The sequence below is a fragment of the Littorina saxatilis genome, linkage group LG14, assembly GCF_037325665.1.
Source record: "Littorina saxatilis isolate snail1 linkage group LG14, US_GU_Lsax_2.0, whole genome shotgun sequence".
Lineage (NCBI taxonomy): Eukaryota > Metazoa > Mollusca > Gastropoda > Littorinimorpha > Littorinidae > Littorina > Littorina saxatilis.
In genome coordinates, this window is record NC_090258.1 from 20949080 (window position 1) to 20976874 (window position 27795).

Here is a 27795-nt window from a genome sequence, read left to right on the forward strand (position 1 = left end):
CACACACGCACACACACACACACACACACATACACACACACACACACACACACACACACACAAAATCTCACTGCACAGAGCAGTCTTCTTCTTCTTCGTCGTTCACTAGTCCATCATTTTGTGATTTGCGTGATGCAGCGCTTTTTGGCACCCAGGGGGTCCCGCATCTCCGGCTTCGGCCATGGACGTTGATCAGGGGTCCCTCCCTTAGACCAATTGCCTTCCTGGGCTGTTGAGCTTGGTCTGCCCGTGGTTCTATTTCGGAGTTTTCCTTCTCCTAGACTGGTTACCTACCATGGTTGTCGAGTCCAGTCTACCCGTTGCACAGAGCAGTCAGGCTGATGATTTTGTCAAAGGTGGCCAAGTGAAAAGATGCGCACATTATTCTTAACACAAAAAAGCCCGGGCAAAATAATCAGTAATGGTCGACATGTTCGTTTACACAGGAAGGAATTAAGGTATCTTTAAAGTCACAGTGCTGTTTACTCGGCTACAGCCACGGCAAAAAAACCAAGTGATAGTCATCAACCATGTAGTTTGTAATCGATATGTAGCTCCGAACGCAATCCTACCGCACAATATCTGGGTTTCAGCGCCAGAACGCTGAACGCGACGATCAAATAATTTATGGAAAGCAATTAAGTTAACCGCTGTGCGCATATGTCCCCTTGTTATTCCATCAAACAACATACGTTTGGTATATTCGTTATTAGTACCGTCCTAGCAATTATTGGAAAATGCGAGGCGAAATCCCACGACACTATACGGTGTCATTGATATTTTACTGCAATAAAACAAATTAATGCGGATGTTTGTCAGGTCAACGTAATTAAGTATCCTTCTTTGTGCTCAATAATGAGGTTGGTGATACAGAATACAGAATACAGAATCTTTAATTACCCATGGTTGGGAATTTGTGATGACATTTGATACGCGTCATCTCTGAACGCGATGATCGAAACAAAAGAAACATTTTAAGTAAGTTTCGTCACGTTCTGGTTGATATGTAGATTTTCATCGCGAGGTTTGACCCACAGATGTATGAGGGCTGACACAAGTATTTGGTATAAACGGTTGTATTGAAATATTTGCAAGGGGCAATGCCGCATACATATGATTAAATCCACAGAGAACAACAAGCTATGCCACAAGTGAATGAAATACTAGGGGAAGGGCCCCTAATATGGACCACTTTTTGTTTATTGCTGATAACTAGCTTGTTTTCTTGCGAAGAAGTTTTATTTTGTGGTTGGTAGTCCTTCTCTCTTAGTTTAACAGTTAGGCCTAATTAGAGTGAACTAGCTTTGATAGACCTTGAGCAAAAATTAAATACAGAAAAAAATCACAAATGGTCCATATTAGGAGACTGGGCGCCCAATATGGACCAGTGAAGCGGCCTTCACGAATCACTGTAAAAAGCCCCCTATACTTCAAAATAACATGATACAACTTAGTGTGCAAGTCAGACTTATTCAAATATGCTTTTGATTGAGCTGTTTCGGCTTGATGAGAGCATTATTTGAAGCACACCTGTAACCCAGCCGTACGCAATCAAAATAAGGTAGTGAACCACTAAAAGTGACCATATCTCATGGTAGAAAGAGCCAATAAGCACCATTGTACTTCCTATGTCTTGAATTAACAGCTTTGTGTTGCATGACCTTGGATGACCTTGACCTTGGGTCACGGTCACATGTATTTTGGTAGGAAAAATGTGTAAAGCAGTTCTTAGTGTATGATGTCATTGCTAGGTTTAGCTGAAGGTCAAGGTCATGTAAAGGTCAAGGTCAAGCATGTGAGTCGTATGGGCTTTGCCCTTCTTGTTTTAACTTCTGTTCAGAGCATCTCTAAATGTATTTCGATTTTAAGAAAACCTCCTTCTAAAGCCATGATTTTCCCAGATGTTGGAGGGTTCTAATAGGGAGTTCCACTGGTACGTCTCTGACAATCTTTCCATTTTAAGATGCCCTCTTTCTTGATTTTCTCAGGCTTTTAGAAGGTTCTATCTAAATAGGGAGTTCTGTAGCAAGGAACACAACATTCCCGTTTGTCTAACGAGCTACTGTATTTAGAACAGAAGGCAAGCTCCAGGTAAGCAGGTGATTAGATCACCGCTTCTCTTTCTCTCTCTCTCTCTCTCTCTCTCTCTCTCTCTCTCTCTCTCTCTCTCTCTCTCTCTCTCTCACACCTCAACAGCGCTGATTTAATTCACTCCCAATTCACGACACCAAAGAGTGGAAGTTAATTGTGTTTTTCTGCCCCCAGCTTGCTGCTCCCCTTGGCCTGAGCTAGGAATTAGCTACTAGGTCAGGGAGAGTTTAGAAGAAGGTGGCAAGATTGTTTTTTTGGGGGTGAAGCGGGGGGGGGGGGGGGGAGGGGGGCTGTGATTGTGGTGTGTGTGTGTGGGGTGGGGTGGGAGTGATGTGTGTGTGTGTGTGTGTGGGTGTGTATGCGTGTGTGTCTGTGTGTGTGAGAGAGAGAGAGAGAGAGAGAGAGAGAGAGGGAGAGGGAGAGAGAGAGAGAGAGCTCGTGTGTGTATGTCTGTGCCATGGGTGGATGGGTGCGTACTTGTGTGCTTGCGTGCGTGTGCGTGTGCAAGGGTTTGCGGAATTGTTGGCAAATTGGCAACTATCCTTCTCGCAAATCTCTCATTATTACCTGCAAGGAGCAATTAACTTTGCAACATACATCTCTCTTATCAAACCTTTGACTCTGGCCCTTATTATTCCGACAATTCATTTCCAAGTGTTCTGTTAATTTCTTTCGGGTTTTCTTCGACTCAAACGAAGAACATATTCAGCAATTGTACGCCTTCCGCTTCCGCCATGTGACGCAAAAGAAAAGTGTTCAGAAAACTGCTGAAGTAAAAGAAAACTTCCTTCCCGATCAGGGATGTCGCTCGGCAAATGTGCCATAATGGTTATAAAAGTTTCGACAAAACGTTTCCAATATATTAATATGTCACTGTTGAAACTAAACTGCGAATGCATCTTCCTTTAACTAAGAAAAAACACACTAACATCGTACTTTGCAATTGTTTTCTAAACTCTGAGTGACAACGACAACACACATTCTTGCAGAATTGGAAAAACAAGTCGCGTAAGGCGAAAATACAACATTTAGTCAAGTAGCTGTCGAACTCACAGAATGAAACTGAACGCAATGCAACGCAGCAAGACCGTATACTCGTAGCATCGTCAGTCCACCGCTCATGGCAAAGGCAGTGAAATTGACAAGAAGAGCGGGGTAGTAGTTGCGCTGAGAAGGATAGCACGCTTTTCTGTACCTCTCTTCGTTTTAACTTTCTGAGCGTGTTTTCAATCCAAACATATCATATCTAATATATGTTTTTTGAATCAGGAACCGACAAGGAATAAGATGAAAGTGTTTTTAAATTGATTTCGAAAATTTTATTTTGATCATAATTTTTATATTTTTAATTTTGAGAGCTTGTTTTTAATCCAAATATAACATGTTTATATGTTTTTGGAATCAGAAAATGACGGAGAAAAAGATTAACGTAAATTTGGATCGTTTTATAAATTTTATTTTTTTTACAATTTTCAGATTTTTAATGACCAAAGTTATTAATTAATTTTTAAGCCACCAAGCTGAAATGCAATACCGAAGTCCGGGCTTCGTCGGAGATTACTTGACCAAAATTTGAACCAATTTGGTTGAAAAATGAGAGCGTGACAGTGCCGCCTCAACTTTCACGAAAAGCCGGATATGACGTCATCAAAGACATTTATCAAAAAAATGAAAAACACGTCTGAGGATATCATACCCAGGAACTCTCATGTCAAATTTCATAAAGATCGGTCCAGTAGTTTAGTCTGAATCGCTCTACACACACGCACACAGACAGACAGACAGACAGACAGACACACATACACCACGACCCTCGTCTCGATTCCCCCCTCTATGTTAAAACATTTAGTCAAAACTTGACTAAATGTAACAAAACGAAACATTCGCAAGTACGTCAAACGAAGGGTCTTTGTAGTGGAAGGACATAGAAATAATAAGGAGAAAATCACAAGAACCAGAACTACAAGCTCAGTAAAGATGACAATTTATCAACATAAAGATGTCTTAATCGATGTTTGAATTGTTGAATAATTTTGAAGGCAGAATAAAACATTTAAAAACAAGTCGCGTAAGGCGAAAATACAATATTTAGTCAAGTAGCTGTCGAACTCACAGAATGAAACTGAACGCAACGCAACGCAGCAAGACCGTATACTCGTAGCATCGTCACTCCACCGCCCGTGGCAAAGGCAGTGCACGTGGAATGGACAAGAAGAGCGGGGTATTCGTTGCGCTGAGAAGGATAGCACGCTTTTCTGTACCTCTCTTCGTTTTAACTTTCTGAGCGTGTTTTTAATCCAAACATATCATATCTATATATTTTTGGAATCAGGAACCGACAAGGAATAAGATGAAAGTGTTTTTAAATTGATTTCGGGGAAAAAAATTTGATAATAATTTTTATATATTTAATTTTCAGAGCTTGTTTTTAATCCGAATATAACATATTTATATGTTTTTGGAATCGGCAAGTGATGGAGAATAAGATAAACGTAAATTTGGATCGTTTTATAAATTTTTATTTTTTTTTACAATTTTCAGATTTTTAATGACCAAAGTCATTAATTAATTTTTAAGCCACCAAGCTGAAATGCAATACCGAACCCCGGGCTTCGTCGAAGAGTACTTGACGAAAATTTCAACCAATTTGGTTGAAAAATGAGGGCGTGACAGTGCCGCCTCAACTTTCACGAAAAGCCGGATATGACGTCATCAAAGACATTTATCAAAAAAATGAAAAAAACGTTCGGGGATTTCATACCCAGGAACTCTCATGTCAAATTTCATAAAGATCGGTCCAGTAGTTTAGTCTGAATCGCTCTACACACACACACAGACAGACGCACATACACCATACCCTCGTTTCGATTCCCCCTCGATGTTAAAATATTTAGTCAAAACTTGACTAAATATAACAAGTCGCGTAAGGCGAAAATACAATATTTAGTCAAGTAGCTGCCATTTTTCAGCAAGACCGTATACTCGTAGCATCGTCAGTCCACCGCTCACGGCAAAGGCAGTGAAATTGACAAGAAGAGCGGGGTAGTAGTTGCGCTAAGAAGGTTAGCACGCTTTTCTGTACCTCTCTTTGTTTTAACTTTCTGAGCGTGTTTTTAATCCAAACATATCATATCTATATGTTTTTGGAATCAGGAACCGACAAGGAATAAGATGAAAGTGTTTTTAAATTGATTTGGACAATTTAATTTTGATAATAATTTTTATATATTTAATTTTCAGAGCTTGTTTTTAATCCGAATATAACATATTTATATGTTTTTGGAATCAGCAAATGATGGAGAATAAGATAAACGTAAATTTGGATCGTTTTATAAATTTTTATTTTTTTTTACAATTTTCAGATTTTTAATGACCAAAGTCATTAATTAATTTTTAAGCCACCAAGCTGAAATGCAATACCGAACCCCGGGCTTCGTCGAAGATTACTTGACCAAAATTTCAAACAATTTGGTTGAAAAATGAGGGCGTGACAGTGCCGCCTCAACTTTCACGAAAAGCCGGATATGACGTCATCAAAGACATTTATCAAAAAAATGAAAAAAACGTTCGGGGATTTCATACCCAGGAACTCTCATGTCAAATTTCATAAAGATCGGTCCAGTAGTTTAGTCTGAATCGCTCTACACACACACACACACGCACGCACACACACACATACGCACATACACCACGACCCTCGTTTCGATTCCCCCTCGATGTTAAAATATTTAGTCAAAACTTGACTAAATATAAAAAGCAACAGTCTTTAGAAGCATTTAAATCTGGCCTCAAGACTTTTCTTTTCCCTAAATAATCCTCAGATTACAGTGCCCCCCCCCCCCCCCTCCCCCCCACCTCACCCGCAAGCCAAAATCAGAGCAGTTGTTAATAGCCATGTACATAATTATTATTATTATTATTTTTTTCATGCTTACTTTTGAGTGCCGTGTCTCGATCTGTTTGTGTTGTTGCCTTGTCATCTTCATGCAATTTATGCGTAAGTGTATATGAGTGTGCTTGAGTTGTTAATGCGAAAGAATGTGTATGAGTGCGCCTTGAGTCGCCTTGTGGTGAGATAAATGCGCGTTATACATTCTCGTATTATTATTAATTAAAATATTTCTGTTACCGCCTGTGCCTGTGTCCAATATCCGTGCTCATATCGGGCGCCCTGGATAGGCAGGCGGGGACCTGGTGTGGGCAAGCGAGTTTGACCAGCAGATAGACAATGAAAACTCGTTATCTACTACGCATTATTGAGGGCCCCAAAGGGTTTAAAATCGTGATCGTGATTGGCGTTTTTTGACCTTTCTGTGACCGTTATTGCCGAAATTTCCATTTCTGTGATCGTGATGGGACTTTGCCCGTGATCCGTGATGACACAAAAATCAAGTCTCGTGATCGTGATCGTCATTTGTTTTCGTGATCGTGATGGGCATTATTGCAAAGCATTTTATTTTCAACGTACATTTTTCACAGCTGTATCACTCTATGGTCCTCTATTCGTCAAGGTGTTTGTGATCGTGAAAACAAAAATCAAGGTAACTGTGATCGTGAAAGCTAAAATTTCCCTTCCCGTGATCGTGATGATACTCCCCCTTTGGGGCCCTCATTATTGTTCTAATCTTACACCACCTTTTGACCTTCACGGGATGAAGGTGGGCTTTAGTCAGTTTCTAAAATTGTTTCGAATCCCGGCCGCGCCTGGTGGGTTAAGGTGGAGATTTTTCCGATCTCCCAGGTCAACTTATGTGCAGACCTGCTACTGCCTTATTACCTTCGTGTGTACACGCAAGCACAAGACCAAGTGCGCACAGAAAAGATCCTATAATCCATGTTCGGTGGGTTATAGAAACACAAAAATACCCAGCATGCTTCCTCCGAAAGCGGCGTATGGCTGCCTATATGGCGGGGTTAAAAATCCACTCGCGCAAAACCACTAGTGTACGTGGGAGATTCAGCCCACGAACGCAGTAGAAGAAGTTTCGGAAGAAATAAAGCTCAACCGGTCCTGCCATTGGCAAATACTGTTCTTGTCTATTACACACACACACACACACAAACACACGTACACACACGCACGCACGCACGCACACACGCAAGCACACACACACACACACACACACACTGGCAGGCAGGCAGACAGACACACACACACACACACATACACGAAAGCACGCACGCAAGCAAGGACGTACGTAACAGAGAGACTTTCGCGCTTTGTGTCTCGCATCCGTTTCTCCGTCTTCTGTTACTTTATTCAACTGCAATACTGTTTCCGCAAAACTTCTACGTATACGACATTTGCCTCGCGACGACAACCCCCCCCCCCCCCCCCGCCCCTCCACCCCCCCCCCACCCCCCCGCCTCCCCCCTAATAATTCTTGTTTTATTGCACAAATAAATCGTGGGGTGGGATGGGGATTTGGGCCAAATGTACCTGTCAGCAGTATTGTCGGCTTAAAAGGTAACAATAAATGTCAAATGCATTATCGCGAGGAAACCCATCATGTGTATGGAAGGCGAAAAGGGTCAAACTCACTATTGGTCATAGCGAAATAACGTTCTCCAAATCAGTTAGGAACCTAGGAGTCATGTTTGACGATGAACTGTCCATGAGAGTCCATGTGAACAAAGTTTGTCAGTTAGCTTACTATGAATTAAGGAAAATTAGCACCATCCGTCACTATCTTTCACAACAGGCCACTCAGACTCTTGTTACTTCACTTGTTCTGTCTCGTCTAGACTATGGAAATTCTCTTCTTGCCGGCATCCCTGACACTCTACTCAACAAGCTCCAAAAAGGTTCAAAATAGTGCTGCTAGGTTAGTTTTTAGATGTCCCAAGAGAACTCACACCACTCCACTCCTTCGTGCCCTGCACTGGCTCCCCATCGCTCAGAGGATAGATTATAAACTTAGTAGTATGTGTTACAACGTCTTCAACCAAACTGCACCACACGCACTCACAGAAATTCTCACAGTCTACACTCCTTCTAGATCCCTCCGTTCATCTGCTGACACAAAAATGCTCAAAGTTCCCCGACGCAATAAGAAAACTCAAGGACAACGTGCCTTCTCCTACATCGGCCCTGTAACCTGGACTAGCCTGCCTCTCTCTGTCCGTGATTCTGATACCCCGACCCAGTTCAAAAGCTCCCTCAAGACCCACCTTTTCCGATCCGCCTTTTCTGCTGATCAGTGAGAAGCAGTTACTTCACCTTGTACAAAATGTTTGGCACCGATGTATAATATTCTTTTAGAGTTTTTAATAATGTACAGTTAGATATTTGCTTTATTATCCTTTATTTTGTACTTGTTTTATTATTATTATTATTTTTTGTACGGTTGATTGTGTGGAATGTAAGGTTGTGAGATTGTTATGTACGAGTGTATGCATGAAGCGCCTTTGTAAACGCCACGTGCTTCCCTTTGGGAAGGTGTGCGCGTATAAATAATCATTATTATTATTATTATTATTATTATTAAATGATCGAGCAAAAGGATCGATCAAAAGGATCGATCCTTTCGCGTTTGACCCTTTCCGCCCGACGCGCGGAAAGGGTCAAACGATCGATCAAAAGGATCGATCAAAAGGATCGATCTTTTTACTGGATCCGGTGCCGACAAAAAATGGAACCGGAATTTTACCGGCACACAGTCTGGAGTTCACATTTTGGTGGCAAACTGACTTCAGATTTCAGTTCGCGTGTACGTGCGTCCAGTGTTCTAGATGATCGAACGTGTACCAGTACGTGTACGTGTAGATATTCCGTCACCCGTGACTCACTTTTTTACTCCAATGTTCCAAATCATACGTTGTTTACCAAGACTGCAGATCTCGGCTCAAACGCGTGACGTAAAAACTAGATTTGATGACGTTATCCGTACACGTTCCTGTATACGTGCTGAAAGTGGCACATTTAGATCTGTTGCAGACGAACGCTTCGCGCCAAACACTTTTCACACAGTAATTTTAACTACACACCCCTAAATGTACTCGCTAAAACAAGAAGAATTTTTTGTTTATTTCTCTTGATATTTCATGCTCCTTCACGCCGCACCAGAACACGTAATCTACTTACTTTACTTTCTAGATTCGTTCTTTGTACTAATCCGTTCCATGATTTTCCGAAACAGCGCGATGAAACTGCTCGTTCAAAAGTATCGTGTAAAAGGATCGATCTTTTTGCACGATCCTTTTACTCGATCATTTGACCCTTTCCGCGCGTCGGGCGGAAAGGGTCAAACGCGAAAAGGATCGATCCTTTTGATCGATCCTTTTGATCGATCCTTTTGATCGATCATTTGACCCTTTTCGCCTTCCATACATGTGGAGTCAAGATCCGATCGTAAAATCTGTAATATCCTTTAAAGCGGCGTCTTGGTGTGTGATGTGTTTGTCTGACAATAAACGGGACCAGTTCTCAGTTTCCTGTTGCTGTGAGGAATATGGGGTATATTCACCGTACAACTCAAGCGGTATTGTGCGCTGCAAATTGCTTCTGGGATGCACACCCTCTTAAAAAAAGAAAAAATAAATAAAAAATCAACAAGCACTAGGAATTGCATAATGCCACCACACACAAGGAACACATTAAAAGCAGCGTGTGAACGTGACATTATTCAAAGTGTAACCACTGATTTTGGGTAATTGTTGCAAACGGTTATTCTCAATGTACGCTGTCTTTGTTTGGGGTAATTGTTGCAAACGGTTATTCTCAATGTACTCTGTCTTTCTTTTCTCTTTGTCGTACCTGACAGCGGTGAAAGCTGCACGCATTTGCTCGATCACAGATTTCAGTTCCTAAATTCCCATGGGGGTTTGTTTGCTTGATGTATGGGTCACTGCCAGCGTTAAGAAAAACACACGAAAAAACAAACAAACAAACAAACAACAACAACAACAACAACAACAACAACAACAACAACAACAACAACAACAACAACAACAACAACAACAACATCATCACATGACAATGATTTGAATCCATAGTTTGGGTGAGGAAGGAGACCCCCTGTATACATTATTTTAATTAAATACCATATTATAGTTACGGAGAATTCACGAGTTTATCATTGTAAGTGTGTAAAAGTTACAGCACAGAGAATATTCTGTTGGACTCTCTCCCCCTCTCTCTCTTTCCCGACTCTCTCTCCTGCTCTCTATTTTTCTCTCACTCTCCCCTTCTCTCTCTATTTTCATCTCTCTCTCTCTCTCTCTCTCTCTCTCTCTCTCTCTCTCTCTCTCTCTCTCTCTTTCCGTCTCCCCTTCTCTAAGCTATGTCTCCCCTGGGGCGGGGACGTAGCTCAGTTGGTAGCGCTCTGGCTTTGTAACCAGTTGGTCGCTATCAGCGTGGGTTCGATCCCCACGTTCGGCGAGAGATTTATTTCTCGGAGTCAACTTTGTGCAGACTCTCTTCGGTGTCCGAACACCCCCGTGTGCACACATGCGCACGAAAAAGATCCCATGTTCACAGCGAAAGTCTCAGGGCTTGGAAAACACGAAGACACGCATGCATCATCTCTCGTCTCTGATTATCATGATCGTATCTCGATACTTTGACGAGACAAACCCATTGCTGGTGTGTCGAAGAAGACAGCCACAGCGGGCTTGTTCGAATCAAAGTATCACACCATATCTTCAGCGTATTACCAATACCTGTCCCAATGTAGACCAGTTGGTCTAAGAGGACGTTAAACCCTAATAGTCAGTCAGTCATGTCTCCCCTACTCTTTCTTAGCTCTCTCTCGTCCCTGTCGGTCTCTTTTTTTTTTACCCCTACTCTTGCTCTCTTTTGTTAATTGCTTTTCATTTAGTTTCATTGTTTTTATTTTGAAATTGAAGGCACATGTCCGGAACAGTACTCCGGTGAACCTCCCAATGACACTATCAAAAAAAGTGAGAAACAAAAAGAAGAAACGGGGCGACAGAAGCTCCAAGGAGAACAAGCCGAAGAAAAGGTCACACAGAATTCCGAGCAACAGCTGCTGCAGCAACCGCTAGAGGGGCAGCAGCAACTTTTCGAAAAACAAAGACAAACGCTTGAGCAAGAACACCAGATAAAGCTGCAGGATGAACTGCAAATACAAAAAGTGAAGCTAGAGCGAGAGTGCCAAGCAACTGTGCAGCAAGCGCTGGCGGAACAAAAGAAAACAGAACAGCAACGAATGGAGAGACCCTTACAAGCTCGACTCAATCATCAGATATGGGAGCAGATCCGTCTCCTACAAAAATGGTGGGGACTACGGGTGAAGGAAAATAGTCTGGTGGAAAACGCAACCTTGCTGGAGTCCCTTCAGAGATCACGTGAGTTTCCTTAACTCGGTCATTGAAAGAAATGTCACACATTTGGTAGACAGTCTACTTCTGCCTTTCACCAGTTTGTGTGTTTGTTATGCCAGTTAAGTGAGTCAGTGAGTTCGTGAGCAAGTGAATGCGTTCGTGAGCAACTGAATGAGTGAGTTCGTCTCTTGATTTCTCTATTCGAACTCGGACAAACAATCTACCAGATTAATTCGGCGAAAAATTCCCAAACTACACAGAAAGTAGCGAGTGTGTTTTCATTTAGTCAATATTTCACCAAATTTTTTCCGCTTGACTTGGAATCGAGAGGGAGGTGCAGACGTGTGTGTGTGTGTGTGTGTGTGTGTGTGTGTGTGTGTGTGTGTGTGTGTGTGTGTGTGTGTGTGTTTGAACATTAAAATTGCAATAACAGATACAAACATGATTTTACTGTATTCTTTATTATTTTCTATTTTCAAAGATATACAGGTATGTTTCGTCTGAAAATGCACTCAAAGATAAAGTTTTAAACACATGTTTTAATGCAAAAAAGGTTCAGAAATTCGTTTACCGAGACCGCTCCGCACAGTCTCGATCAAATGATTTCGCCTAGGACTCGGTGAATTAATGCAGTGTGGTCAGTTAAATCTTTCGGGCCGACAGATTGACTAAATGTTTTGATGTCGCTTTGCGCGACTTTTTTCAGTCTATGTGCAAGTAGAAGCGTGCTGTTTTCAATTGTGAAAAGCTGAACAGATCCGCGGTGGTGTACATAACATGACTGCTTAACGGGAATCTATCTTTAAAGTTAAAAGATAACAGAAAGTAATAACAAAACCAAATTGATTTAAAAAAAACCAGCGTTGAAACATACTGAACGCTTAGGACTGGCGCTCACCTATGTAACTTCAGCAGGACAGACGACGCACTGCATATTATCCCAGCCCGCTACACGTTGCGTGAAAGGAAAACAGGCCAAGTACTCGTCATAATCCCTATCGCAGCATCAATAATATGCAGTGCGTCGTCTGTGCCGCTGAAATTGCGCAGGTATATTCTGCCCCTCACGAGTACGCGCTTAATTGGCAAAACAAAATGACAAAGCGAGAGATACCTAGATCAGCAGGTAAACGCTCTCCCATTGTGTTTCTTTGTTACGCCTTACCCATGCTGATAACATACAGTTACAACAATCAGTTTTTCATGTTCCGGCCACAAAATCACGCCTACGACAATAACCTACATCCGAAGATAGTAGACCGAAAGCAAGAAAAACTTCCTCATACAAATGAAATCTTACAATGAACCTTTAGTACAGGGAGACAGACTCAAAAACGCGTATAAGAACCAAGAATGAATTTGGTTAAAAAAGCCCCCCCCCCCCCCCCCCCCCCCCACCCCCCCCCCCCCCAAAAAAAAAGAAGAAAAAAAACCAACACACACCGTACAATGAAAATTATCGATTGAGCACCAAAGAGCGAAAGTACTTGATCGACGATGCACTGAATGATGACTGAAACATGGTTGAATGGATGAAAGGATGGATCAATATATCGATGTCGTTTTTCACGTAAATGTGTCAGCGCTTTCTCAGCCTGGGAGTATTGATCGGCGAAGGTATTGTTTTGGTGAACACATGCAGTGCGTTCAGGCTCACTCTGTGAGTTCGACAGATTGACTAAATGTATTATTTAGCTTTGCGCGACTTTAAAAAAACAAAATTTTTTGTTGTTGTTTGGTTATATCTTGATCGTGTGTCATTCTGTGCAGTGTTTTTGAGCCAGTACTGGACCTACTTTGAGAGCGGACAGCCTCCTCTTGACGTCACGCCTCCCTCTGACGTCACAGAATGGTGGAAAGCGGCGGCCATGATTGATTGGTAACCATGATTTCGTTACATTTTTTCTTCTCATTTTTAAGCAATTCACTGATAATAAGACAATTACACCAACGATCTGATATCTTAGCTATCCTCGTTGTAGGGGAAGGGCTCCTAATATGGACCGGCTCCTAATATGGACCACCTCTTGATCTGACAAACTAACGGCGCTAGAGCGCTAAAAACAATTTCATTCGCTGTATTCACCCTCTCTGGATAACTTGCACATGTCAAAACAGTTGCAGAAACACAAACCTCAAAACCGTTGGGCTTTTTCTCTTTTTATATTTAGTCAAGTTTTGATTTTCACTTTTGGTGGCGTTCACTCTAAATTTGACGCCTAAAACGGACTCGTTTCTGTCCACAGCCAAAGCTTTTATCACACAAAAATTGCTATATATGACAGCTAAGACCGTATTTGTTACATTTTAGCAGTTTTGACCCCGAGTTTCTACTGGAAACAAAACATAATAGCAAAATCTCAAAGTATGTGTGAGTCCCCTAATATGGACCACCTTTAACAAATCGAAGAAAATAAAAGCTAAAGGCGATTTTCATTAATTCATTAAGAACCTTGCTGAAAATAACCTATAACTAGCCCTCGAGCTTTCAAAAAAATATATCAAATTGTCTTCCTTTTGTGGAAGTTGATAATTTCACTTATTTTCACTCTGTTTTTGATATGCTTCTTTAGTTTCCTGGTGTTCTTCAAATAATGCTCTCATCAACCCGAAACAGATAAATCTAAAGCATATTTGAATTAGTCTGACATGCACACTAAGTTGTATCACGTTATTTTGAAGTATAGGGGGCTTTTGACAGTGATTCGTGAAGGCCGCTTCACTGGTCCATATTAGGAGCCTAGGCGCCTAATATGGACCATTTGTGATTTTTTATGTATTTAATTTTTGCTGAATGTCTATCAAAGCTATTTCACTCTAATTAGGCCTAACGGTTCACCTAAGAGAGAAGGACTACCAAACACAAAATGAAACTTCTTCGCAAGAAAACAAGCTAGTTATTAGCATGAAACAACAAGTCGCGTAAGGCGAAAATACAATATTTAGTCAAGTAGCTGTCGAACTCACAGAATGAAACTGAACGCAATGCCATTTTTCAGCAAGACCGTATACTCGTAGCATCGTCAGTCCACCGCTCATGGCAAAGGCAGTGAAATTGACAAGAAGAGCGGGGTAGTAGTTGCGCTAAGAAGGATAGCACGCTTTTCTGTACCTCTCTTTGTTTTAACTTTCTGAGCGTGTTTTTAATCCAAACATATCATATCTATATGTTTTTGGAATCAGGAACCGACAAGGAATAAGATGAAAGTATTTTTAAATTGATTTGGACAATTTAATTTTGATAATAATTTTTATATATTTAATTTTCAGAGCTTGTTTTTAATCCGAATATAACATATTTATATGTTTTTGGAATCAGCAAATGATGGAGAATAAGATAAACGTAAATTTGGATCGTTTTATAAATTTTTATTTTTTTTTACAATTTTGAGATTTTTAATGACCAAAGTCATTAATTAATTTTTAAGCCACCAAGCTGAAATGCAATACCAAAGTCCGGGCTTTGTCGAAGATTACTTGACCAAAATTTCAACCAATTTGGTTGAAAAATGAGGGCGTGACAGTGCCGCCTCAACTTTCACGAAAAGCCGGATATGACGTCATCAAAGACATTTATCAAAAAAATGAAAAAAACGTTCGGGGATTTCATACCCAGGAACTCTCATGTCAAATTTCATAAAGATCGGTCCAGTAGTTTAGTCTGAATCGCTCTACACACACACACACACACACACACACACAGACACACACACACACACACACACGCACATACACCACGACCCTCGTTTCGATTCCCCCTCGATGTTAAAATATTTAGTCAAAACTTGACTAAATATAAAAAGTGGTCCATATTAGGAGCCCTTCCCCTATATGTTTTTTATATTTAGTCAAGTTTTGACTAAATATTTTAACATCGAGGGGGAATCGAAACGAGGGTCGTGGTGTATGTGCGTGTGTGCGTGTGTGCGTGTGTTCGTGTGTGTGTGTGTGTGTGTGTAGAGCGATTCAGACTAAACTACTGGACCGATCTTTATGAAATTTGACATGAGAGTTCCTGGGTATGAAATCCCCATAAGTTTTTTTCGTTTTTTTGATAAATGTCTTTGATGACGTCATATCCGGCTTTTCGTGAAAGTTGAGGCGGCACTGTCACGCCCTCATTTTTCAACCAAATTGGTTGAAATTTTGGTCAAGTAATCTTCGACGAAGCCCGGGGTTCGGTATTGCATTTCAGCTTGGTGGCTTAAAAATTAATTGATGACTTTGGTCATTAAAAATCTGAAAATTGTAAAAAAAAATAAAAATTTATAAAACGATCCAAATTTACGTTTATCTTATTCTCCATCATTTGCTGATTCCAAAAACATATAAATATGTTATATTCGGATTAAAAACAAGCTCTGAAAATTAAATATATAAAAATTATTATCAAAATTAAATTGTCCAAATCAATTTAAAAACACTTTCATCTTATTCCTTGTCGGTTCCTGATTCCAAAAACATATAGATATGATATGTTTGGATTAAAAACACGCTCAGAAAGTTAAAACAAAGAGAGGTACAGAAAAGCGTGCTATCCTTCTTAGCGCAACTACTACCCCGCTCTTCTTGTCAATTTCACTGCTTTGCCATGAGCGGTGGCCTGACGATGCTACGAGTAAAATGGCATTGCGTTCAGTTTCATTCTGTGAGTTCGACAGCTACTTGACTAAATATTGTATTTTCGCCTTACGCAACTTGTTTTACTTTCTTTCTGAACTAGTTTACTGCTAAACTGAGTATTCCTCCCCCTACAACGTACATTTGTTGGATGAAGCCGATGGTCGTATATATGTCCTTTAAAGCACGCCTTTTTATTAATACTTTTTTTTGTACTGTAAAAAAAGCAATGATATTTGTCTTCATCGAAATACATTTTAAGGCCCGAACTGTTAACCCTCACGGGTTGCTGTAAGCCTATCTATCTGTACATCGTTTTGTCTGCGCGGAACGATCGTATCGTTCAAGTCATTGTACGCAAACAAAATCTCTGGGATGAAGGTTACCATGCGCTATTCTTGACCTGAAACCTTGTTCCGTTGCAGGTTGATGGAAGCACCAGCGAAGATAAAGTGTCAACATCGCCAGCCAATGGGCAACTGGATGGTCTGTATGGACCCACCCTACACCGTCAAGCCTCCCTGTCTCGTCTACTCATTCGGGTAAATTCACTGACGTCAGCATTATCGTCATGAGCGATGACGTCATTGGTTATTTCGTCACAGATATTGTCCATATATATAGCAATTTTTTTGGCCACACATCATCAAATCATGAGAATATCAATCATTTTACTTGTTTTCGGCTATGTATTTTGAAATTCATGTACGTGTGCAGAGAACTTGTGTTAGTTTACTTCGATGTATATTTGATCTGGCATTGTGTACGCAATTATTTCTGTGTGTATATTTTAATGAGGCGCATAGAACTATTTCAAGTATACTCAATATTATATCATCGTCATTTCAAATATTTCGTCCTTGCTGTGGTCATCCTAATTCTTACGATTTGAGCTGTCGTCATTATTCATTGTGGTTCTCATTAGCATCATATTATGTTAAAGGGGCAAAGTTCTCAAAATGACATATGGACATCCTTGAAATCCAGAGTACATGATACGTATATATTTGTTTAATGGGACGTTTGATTTGGCTTACGCCGTGCTTAGAAGCCATGGTACAGGCTGCCTTTGCAAGTATTTTGTTCTTACTAGCAGTCAGCACTCGGCTTTCCTTGTGTGTTAATAGAGCAGAAATCAAGTTGTAAGATTTATTATCAAAAAAGAAGGAAAGAAATAGAAGAAAAACAAGAGGCGAAGCCTTCAAGGCTCACGTAAGAAATCGACAAACAGTAACACAAACTCAATCACTCCGTCACACATACACACACACACACACACACACACACACAGTAAGCATAGGTGACACTGTGCAAGAAAGCGAGACACTAGATCTAGATCTGTCTGTCTGCATGTAGCCTACTTACAGACACGACTGCCAAATAGTCTCGGCCCGCTCAAAATAACAATGACCGAGACATTCCTTCGCGTGACGTCTAACCCTCTTACGCCATAATGTGACGTCTTCAAATGACGAAATGTTAAAGTTTCTACCACAGACATACACACGCACGCACGCACATACGCACATACGCACATACGCACGCACGCACAGACAGACAAAGTTACGATCGCATAGGCTACACTTCGTGAGCCAAAAATCAGAAATCTAAAATTATTATTTGCAGGAAAACATAGTGTCTGCCTTTTTAAAAATTTATTATTAGCAATTCCAAAAAGTATTTCAGGTCTTTCGAGAAACGCAAGCCATTGTCAGTTGAACCAGCATTGGACTTGTGATCCTTAGGTAACGGGTTCGAATCCAGTCCGAGACGGACACTAGTCTACTTTATATGCAGACTCGGAAACGATATCCATGTCCCCACAGTGGCGTGTAAAAGACCTCGGTCATTTTGTACGTGCGGGTGGCTGATTACACCTAAACACGCACACATGTAGCTGGTTATGGGCAGAATATACCTGCGCAGTTTCAGCGGCACAGACGACGCACGGCCTATTATTTATGCCGCGATAGGAATTATGACGAATACTTGGCCTGTTTTCCTTTCATGCAAACGTGTTGCGGGCTGGGATAAGCTGCAGTGCGTCGTCGGTCCTGCTGAAGTTACATATGTGAGCGGAGCCCCTTAGCGCGACCCATGTTGAGCTGCTAGCTTTTCACTGGGAGGAATGAAATAAAATGAAATTTTATTTATTTATTTATTTTATTTTATGCAATTTATATGGCGCACATATCTCAACCACGGATTCAAGGCGCAGGGCTTTATTTATGCCGTGTGAGATGGAATTTTTTACACAATATATCACGCATTCACATCGCCCAGCAAACCTCAAGCGAGCATTCACCTTTCACGGCCTATTATTCCAAGTCACACGGGTATTTGGTGGACATTTTTATCTATGCCTATACAATTTTGCCAGGAAAGACCCTTTTGTCAATCGTGGGATCTTTAACGTGCACACCCCAATGTAGTGTACACGAAGGGACCTCGGTTTTTCGTCTCATCCGAAAGACTAGCACTTGAACCCACCACCTAGGTTAGGAAAGGGGGGAGAAAATTGCTAACGCCCTGACCCAGGGTCGAACTCGCAACCTCTCGCTTCCGAGGCAAGTGTGTTTACCACTCGGCCACCCCGACCATGCAATGACATTACACGCGAAGCGCCATTTGAAATCAACGTTCAGATTGCAAAGAGGATAGTTGAATGGTAGTGTTTACTGACGCCAGGGGTGTGGGCTTGTGGAGTCGTCACCCCAGCAACACGTAAATAGCATTACATAATATGTACCACGAGGTGGTCTGAAAGAATCTTTCAACTGTCAACTTTTAATCGAATGTAATTTGTTCACATTGTTCAGTTTTCAAAAGCGGGTGCCCGAAGATCTATCTGGAGACAGTTTGTTAAAGAGGCATTTGATCAAATTCACGCTTAATCGAACGGATACTTGATCGAATAGACCCTTTTTTTTAACTTTTTTTTAACTTTTTTTTTTTTTAAAGATTCCGAAACATGTGTGTGCACGTGTGTGTGTGTGTGTGTGTGTGTGTGTGTGTGTGTGTGTGTGTGTGTGTGTGTGTGTGTGTGTGTGTGTGTGTGTGTGTGTGTGTGCCTGCGTGCGTGCGTCCGTGCGTGCGGCGTGCCTGCGTGTGTGTGAATTAGCGTTTACGAAATTAATTCATTAAAAAAATTGTTGATAGTGAGCACCTAGACTGTTAGTTTTTAGTATGTGACCAAGTTGAAGGATGGTCTTATCCCACGTAAATTATAAAGTCTGGCCAGATTTGTCTTCACGAGGAAGAGTGTGCCTTTGGGGCGGGGATGTATCTCAGTCAGGGCGGGGATGAAGCTCAGTCAGGGCGGGGATGTAGCTCAGTCAGGGCGGGGATGTAGCTCAGTCAGGGCGGGGATGTAGCTCAGTCGGTAGCGCGCTGGATTTGTATCCAGTTGGCCGCTGTCAGCGTGAGTTCGTCCCCACGTTCGGCGAGAGATTTATTTCTCAGAGTCAACTTTGTGTGCAGACTCTCCTCGGTGTCCGAACACCCCCGTGTGTACACGCAAGCACAAGACCAAGTGCGCACGAAAAAGATCCTGTAATCCATGTCAGAGTTCGGTGGGTTATAGAAACACGAAAATACCCAGCATGCTTCCTCCGAAAACGGCGTATGGCTGCCTAAATGGCGGGGTAAAAAACGGTCATACACGTAAAATTCCACTCGTGCAAAAAACACGAGTGTACGTGGGAGTTTCAGCCCACGAACGCAGAAGAAGAAGAAAAAAAAACTGGAACAAAGACACCAAATCTCATCGTCAGACTGCTCCCACAGTATCTCTAGCTCCGTCCTGTTTCTTAACCACGCTATACTTTGTCAGACTATTTTAAAAACATTTCTTCTGAAAATATTTTATTAGCAAGTTTAAAGAGATGCGTGATAGTGTGCGCTGGATAGCGGGAGGTTGGAAACCTACGCTGCATAGAGGGAAGTGGGGTTTTAACGCAAGACGATATTTTTTTCTTCTAATTTCACATTAATTTTTTCTCAGTTCAGTAATTATTCAAGGCACAGTCCATCTCGTGTAACGTATTCGGCTCGCCATATGAGATCTGGCCATGGTTTTACATGAGATAAAAACGCGTGGCTTTTTAAGAAATCAATTCAACAATAAATTTTTAAAAATCCATCTCTGCGCAGGAAGTAGTAAGGATGTTGAGTTTTGGTATATGACCAAGTGGAAGGATTGTCTTATCACACGTAGAAGCCTAGGCAGATGTGAGACAGTGAGCAGATTTGTTTTCGCGGGTAGTACTGCTCCTTTAAGCTTTAGGTTGATACAATTAGGTTGTAAGCTTTAGGTTGATACCACTGGACTGGGTGGCCGAGTGGTAACGCACTTGCGCTCGGAAGCGAGAGGTTGCGAGTTCGACCCTGGGTCAGGGCGTTAGCAATTTTCTCCCCCCTTTCCTAACCTAGGTGGTGGGTTCAAGTGCTAGTCTTTCGGATGAGACGAAAAACCGAGGTCCCTTCGTGTACACTACATTGGGGTGTGCACGTTAAAGATCCCACGATTGACAAAAGGGTCTTTCCTGGCAAAATTGTATAGGCATAGATAAAAATGTCCACCAAAATACCCGTGTGACTTGGAATAATAGGCCGTGGAAAGTAGGATATGCGCCGAAATGGCTGCGATCTGCTGGCCGATGTGAATGCGTGATGTATTGTGTAAAAAAAAATCCATCTCACACGGCATAAATAAATCCCTGCGCCTTGAATATGTGCGCGATATAAATTGCATAAAAAAAAAATAAAAAAAATAAAAATAAATAAATCCCTGCGCTTAGAACTGTACCCACGGAATACGCGCGATATAAGCCTCATATTGATTGATTGATTGAATTAACCCAACTTTTTTTCTGTTTCAGTATCGCCTTCGATTTTTCGTTTGATGACGCCATGGGCGCAATAGGATGCGAGGTCCATTCCTTTGATCCCAGGTTTGTTGTTCGTTGTGTGATGAATACACCTAGCTGGCAGGCAGATATTTAATTATGATATCAGCCAGGGATATGTGACACGAGGACTTGGCGTCCGACGCACAAGGTAAGAGTACAACATTTCCATGTACAGAGAGAGTTGTACTCACAACATGATATTTTTATTGGCCACAGTTCCCAAATGGAAGTATTCTAAGATTCGTTCAAAAAGATGGCAAGCCCGGCCTTCAAAACACGTGCGCGCACACACACACACACACACACACACACACACACACACAAAAACACACACACACACAAACACACGCACACACACACACACACACACACACACACACACACACACACACACACACATAGCAGTGCTTGGATTCCTTTTGACTATTCTGATATTTAACCGCCAGTGATGACGTCATCAACCCTCTTTGCAAAGTGCTGGACATGTACTTTTCACATATATATTGTTTGTGTGGCAGAAACAAAGCTAACTACCGCAAAAAAAAAATAGATATTGCAATTTTGTCTAAGTTTGGCCCTATTAGTTGGTGTTTCCCTAAGCCCTAAACTCTGTCTTCCCATGTGTGTGCGCGTGCGTGCGTGCGTGCCATTTGTGCGTGCGTACGTGCGTGCACGCGTGCGTTTGCAATTGCGAGTGTATCGGTGTATAAGAATGAGTGCTCATTCGTGCGAGTCTAAATGCACGCATGCATGCGTGCTTGTCTGTGAGTGATTAACCCCATCCTCTAACATAACAACTCCGATAAATACCAATAAATCACTAGCAACATCGATATCTGTTTAGAGCAAACCCTCCTCCACCTCTAACCTACCCTCATTTCCATGTGGTAGTTTGTGATGTTTTAACGGAATTAAATGGCATTTGTTTTTGTATGACTCTTTTACATATGTGTTTTAAATCTTAACAGCGACAGATGTGTATGCAGACAGGTGTTTTAGTTGAGAACAATGTTATTAATTAATTGGTACATATATTTAAATATATTATTAATGTTGTAGTCTTGCGTTTAATTGTCTTTATGTTACATGTACCACCACTGCAATTTCTCCATGTGAGATAATAAAGGTAATTTGATTTGATTTGGTTTGATTTGATTGGCAGCATGAAGACAGAAGACCACAAACGGAATGATAACGTGACGTTCCACAAACTGGGGCTGAGTGGCGTCACGAGCTCCAACTTTACCGCCAGGCGGGACAGTTACGTCAAGGGCAAGCAGATTTGGACAGTCAAAACCCTGGACGTCATCATGAAGGACCTCGGTCACGAAGGGGTGAGTTTTTACATTCAGTCAAGTTTTGACTGGTCAATCAGTAAGAATCTTAATCGGAATGAGGCAGAGCGTTGTTTAGAGATCAAATAACCAAAGGGAAGTAAGCGCTCTATATGCATACGACATGTGTAATGGTTCCGTATAACTCTCGCTTAAAGGGGGGCTCACACACAGGCGGAGCAAGCGGAGCAAGGGTGGAGTATGCTGCACCAGGCGGAGAGATGACGCTACTTCCGTTGCAGGAGTGGAGAAAGTGGTGTGTGCGGTGCGGAGCAAGGAATAGGACACGTTTCTATTTTTTGGCTCCGGTGCAGCGGTGCAGCCAATCAGCGCACTCATCACTTTCTCCGGAAATAATATGTGAGTTGCTTCCCTTGTTCCCCCAAGGTAACTGATCGAAAACATGGCGCCTCCGATGATCGATGAAGAGACGTTCGATTTCATCGAGCAACTGGAGTACCATGAATGTCTGTGGAATCAGGCTGTACAATTTTTTTTACAATCGTTCATGGCCAGACATGTACGTGTTGTGGGTTTGAGTTAGGATCATGGTTAATTAGGTTGAGGTTTGGGAGAGGGAAGGGTGGGGGATAAAAATCGTTTAAAAACGTCCCGTCTGTGATAAAGTGTTCTGTGAATGTTTTTTTTTAAATTTGAATGTTTTATTTTGTTTGAATGTTATTTTATGAAAGTAATGAATAAACAATTATAAATGATAGTCACTTTTTGTATTTTGGGTTGCTGGTTTTTGTTTTACGCGACAAAAACAGTCAAAAACAGACAAAACTGGAGTACAGGGGGAAAATAATATTTCAGCAGATATGATTGTCACACTTCTAATTATTGTTATATTTTATCTTTCTGGGTATGCTCTAGGGGATTACGAAGCAGATTTTGAAATTTATATTTGGAGTTAGGGACATTTCTTTGTTACAACCGTCAAACTTTAGGGTAACCCCTGCAAACATTTTGTTTGAAATAACCTGGTTATGACTGTAATACAATGGCAACAGAATCCTTTCGTAATCCCCCAGAATGTGATATTCTGCACAAACTGCACAAAAAGTTATTGCTCTAGCTAAATTACAGCCAGAGAAATCGCAACACCACAGATGCAACTGCTGCAGAAATGGCTGACATGAGAAAAACGACGTTGAAGATAAACTATATAAATATTGTCTTTATTGACACATAAATATGACACTTTAGACAAAAACACAGACACACATGCAATTTAGGCATGTTATGAGACCATTATCTGCACACACAAAAAAAAATAAGGGTTTTGATCAATTTGTCCATTTTGCACTGGCCCACCTCCCCTTAAAAGGCATAGCCCATCCCGCGAAGACAGCTCGGCTTACCATCTCACATCTAGCCAGGCTTTTACCACACAACCAGCCCTCCGCTTGGACACATACCAATTAAAATCAACATACTGACTGCTTTCTAAGAAAGAGAGGATTTTTTTTTAAATGAATCAATTTTGCTGATTTACATTAGAGCCACTAAGGGAAAAACGTCATCTAAAAAAATGCCCAATCGGCAAGGGAGAGCACCCAGTCTGTGGATTTTTGTTGAAGTATCCAAACTGATGAAGGGAAGCTCTTATACACCGTGTACTGTGAGCCGAATCGTTTTCATTAAAAGGACTGTGCCTTTTGTATTTATCGTGCAATTGCATCTCTGCAGTTAGTACAGTACGGATGTAATGCTGACTGACCTCCCTTGGAGGCACTTTCTGTACGTACAACTTTGCAAAAATGGCAGAAATAATCTTGTTTCCCCGCTAAAATCTTATGTTCATATAATTTTGGTATATAATCATTTGTTCCCCGCCAACATCTTGTGTTCATATAATTTTGGTATATTATAAGATGTTTGGTGGCTTGTTGACAGACCAGCTTTTTTGCTGGTCCAAGGGGACCATATCGTCTTTTGTTTCATCTTTATAGACCAAGGCCGAAGGCCGCGGTTGATAAATATGAGACAAAAGGCGATATGCTCCCCGAGGACCAACAACAAAATGCTGGTCTGACGACAAGCCACCAAACATCGTTTTTGTCATCATTTTGGTTGTGCAACAAAATGCACAATAACCCACAGCGAGACGAATTTTTAGAATCTAACTCCGGGCCACAAAGGCCAAAGCATCGTCACAGTAGCTCGAGATAACACGTCAACCTTGTATGTGACGTCAAACGTAGCTTGTTGACGCTTTACTTCCAGTCTGAAAATGTACAGAGCTGCGATCATACGTGTGAGTTCAGTAAGTGTTGAGCATATTTCTTTTCTTTTTAATTATGTGTTTATGACTTTTCGTTGTGGATTTTGTGATTACAGAGATAAGTTGCAAATTGACCATGAGTCGCCGCGGTAATTATCAACATTGATTGGGTCTTTGAGAGTGAATGCTTACAATCGTTGTCCTCGGAAACACAAATCCAAAGCCGCGATGGTTCCACACATCAAACAATCAGCCTGATTGGCTTTTACTTTGACAATCCACGTTTTACCTGAAAGCTCAAACCCATTCACCACCTCGATTTATTGCATGGGGAACATGAGATTTATTTCCCAGGTGTTTGTGAATGAAAACTCGTGAAAATGATGACACAATCATTTGTTCCCCACCAACATCTTGTGTTCATATAATTTTGGTATATATATTCATTTGTTCCCTGCCAACATCTTGTACGTGTTCATATAATTTTGGTATATATTCATTTGTTCCCTGCCAACATCTTGTGTTCATATAATTTTGGTATATAATCATTTGTTCCCCGCCATCATCTTGTGTTCATATAATTTGGGTCTAATCTCTTGTGTTGTGCAGAGAACTCTTGACGTTTTGAAGATCGACGTGGAAGGACACGAGTGGGCGGTGGTGGACGACCTTCTCAAGAAGAACATTCTGACGTCACAGATACGTCAATTCATGCTGGAGTGGCATCTGTTTCCGGACTGGCCCAGCAAGGACGGCTACTCTGGGCTGTATGATATTTATCGGCGCCTGAAAGAAGCCGGGTTTACAGAATACTCCAAACATGCACATCCTCGCAACCTGAATCCGGATAAATTCAATCTTCAGGCTGACGATCGATTTGTCAACACCAAGTTCACTCCAAGATAAGACTGTGAATAAGATCCTCAGATGCACAGTCCTTCCTGTAAAACAAAACACAGGGCCGGACTACCGGGGGGGTTATGGGGGTTGCGCAACCCCCCCCCCCCCCCCCCTAGCCTAAACATGTACCTCACTTATTTAATTTTTTTTTAATTATTGTTTATTTTTGCCGTTTCATGCAAGGAGCGACCATTTTCCTATCTCAGAATATGACCTACCCATAAGCTTCAGGGGGCTTGGCCCCCTGACCCCCACAAGGGGCTCTGCCCCTTGACCCCGCTAGGGGGAACATCCCCCTGGACCACCTCTGGCAACCCCACCCCACCCCTCCTCTTAGCCTAGTCCGGCCCTGAAACAAACAAGAGGCGAAGCCTCCAAGGCTCACGTAAGAAATCGACAAACAGTAACACAAACTCAATCACTCCGTCACACATACACACACACACACACACACACACACACACACACACACACACACACACACACACACACACACACACACACACACACACACAGAAAGAGCATAGGTGAAACTGTGCAAGAAAGCGAGACACTAGATCTAGATCTGTCTGTCTGCATGTAGCCTACTTACAGGGACACGACTGCCAACTAGTCTCGGCCCGCTCAAAATAATAATGACCGAGACTTTCAGTACTTCCTTCGCGTGACGTCTAACCCTCTTACGTCATAATGTGACGTCAATGTAATGTGACGTCTTCAAATGTTAGAGTTTCTACCACAGACATACACACGCACGCACGCACGCACGCACATACGCACGCACGCACAGACAGACAAAGTTACGATCGCATAGGCTACACTTACGTGAGCCAACAAACAGGCTTTTACATAGGATATCGCCAGCCCTCGATACGGATACATTTAACCTTCAGGCTGACGATCGGTTTGTCAACACCCAATTCACTCCAAGATAAGACTGTGAATGAAACCGTTAAGCGGCAAAGTCCTTCCCGTAAAAACAGTTGTGGTTCGCACCCCAAGACTTTTATATAGGATATCACCTGCCATTGATACGGATAAATGAAATCTTCAGGCTTATGATCAGTTTGTCAGCACCAAGTTCACTTCAATACAAGAAAATTGGTTGATTAAACAACATGGCCGAAGCAATGTTTTCATAAAAGAAGCGGTATTGCACGGGCACATGTTGTATTTAGGTTACATGTGTTGCAGAGTATTTGAAAATACGTAGGCATAAAAACATGCAAAGAAGAGTGATAAGTCCCTGTAAGAGAGAGAGAGAGAGAGAGAGAGAGAGAGAGAGAGAGAGAGAGAGAGAGAGAGAGAGAGAGAGAGAGAGAGAGAGAGAGGTAATTGTAAAAGGAAACGAGAGGCGAAGCCTTCAAGGCTCCCGTAAGACATCGACAAACAGTAACACAAACTCAATCACTCCATAGATGTGTAAGGGATATCTATGGTCACACATACACACACACAGTAAGCATAGACACGGTGCAAGAGTGGGAGACGCTAGATCTAGATCTGTCTGTCTGTAGCCTACTTATGGGGACACGACTGCCACTGAGATCGACACAGCCCTTTTACGACAGCGCTTCCTCGCGCAGACACTGAAAACACGCTGTGCAGATCAACCTGTAGGAAATCTCCTTTGGTATCTTCTTTATCTATTTTTTCTGGAGCCGCTACGAAACCGAACAATGTGAAATCGTCTTCCCCGAATCGGCGAATGCAGCTCGGCCGTTAGAACTATACCACAATCTATACCACAATCCTTCACGCGATCTGACCTAACCTTGACCCCTGACCTGGTCTACATACCACACACAACACAAACCAGTCACCTGTTTTTACCCCCCCCCCCCCCAAAAAAAAAAAAAAAAACCCAAAAAAACCACCACCACCCGTTTTCTTTGGATACACACTTTATCTACATACGTGCCGACGAAATGTTGATCATTGCTTCACTACTTTGAAGCTGTTGCTTGGATAATAACCCAGTAAAATTAGTATTTCGGTGTTCAGTCAAATGTTAAAGTTTCTATCACACACGCACGCACGCACGCACAGACAGACAAAAGTTAGCATCGCATGGGCTACACTTACGTGAGCCAAAAAGAATGTCCAGTAAAAAAAACAATGTCCATTTTGCGTTTAACTGAAAAAACATATTCTATAACAAATTCCAAACAAGCACACAGACGGAAGAGAAAGAAATTATCCAGGCATCTTAGCCACTTTAGTGAAGGGAACGTTGAAGTGACAATGACTAGGTTTAAAATGTCCCTTATCAGAAAGTTCAACCTCAGTCCTTTGATGTTTATTAAACACATTTTCATATAAAGGTTGGCGCTTCATATGGAAAAGTGGCTTTGAAATTGACCCTAATCCTTCTTTGGGCTCTGTAAATGTCGTTTGGGGCTATGGTTGTAAAACGGTATCTACTGGT

At 41.7% G+C, this 27795-nt stretch overlaps 1 protein-coding gene across 1 annotated transcript in view; it reads left to right on the top strand.

Moving 5' to 3' along the window:
* The window catches only part of LOC138947332 (uncharacterized), a 36381-nt gene extending 9779 nt beyond the window's left edge, over positions 1 to 26602 (top strand). The window contains exons 2-7 of the mRNA XM_070318782.1: positions 10939 to 11400; positions 13147 to 13255; positions 16422 to 16538; positions 20877 to 20948; positions 22069 to 22240; positions 25077 to 26602. Coding sequence (XP_070174883.1) covers positions 10939 to 11400; positions 13147 to 13255; positions 16422 to 16538; positions 20877 to 20948; positions 22069 to 22240; positions 25077 to 25373 — 1229 coding nt within the window. The 3' untranslated portion in view covers positions 25374 to 26602. The remainder of the gene's footprint in view (positions 1 to 10938; positions 11401 to 13146; positions 13256 to 16421; positions 16539 to 20876; positions 20949 to 22068; positions 22241 to 25076) is intronic.
* Positions 26603 to 27795: the final 1193 nt, after the last annotated feature.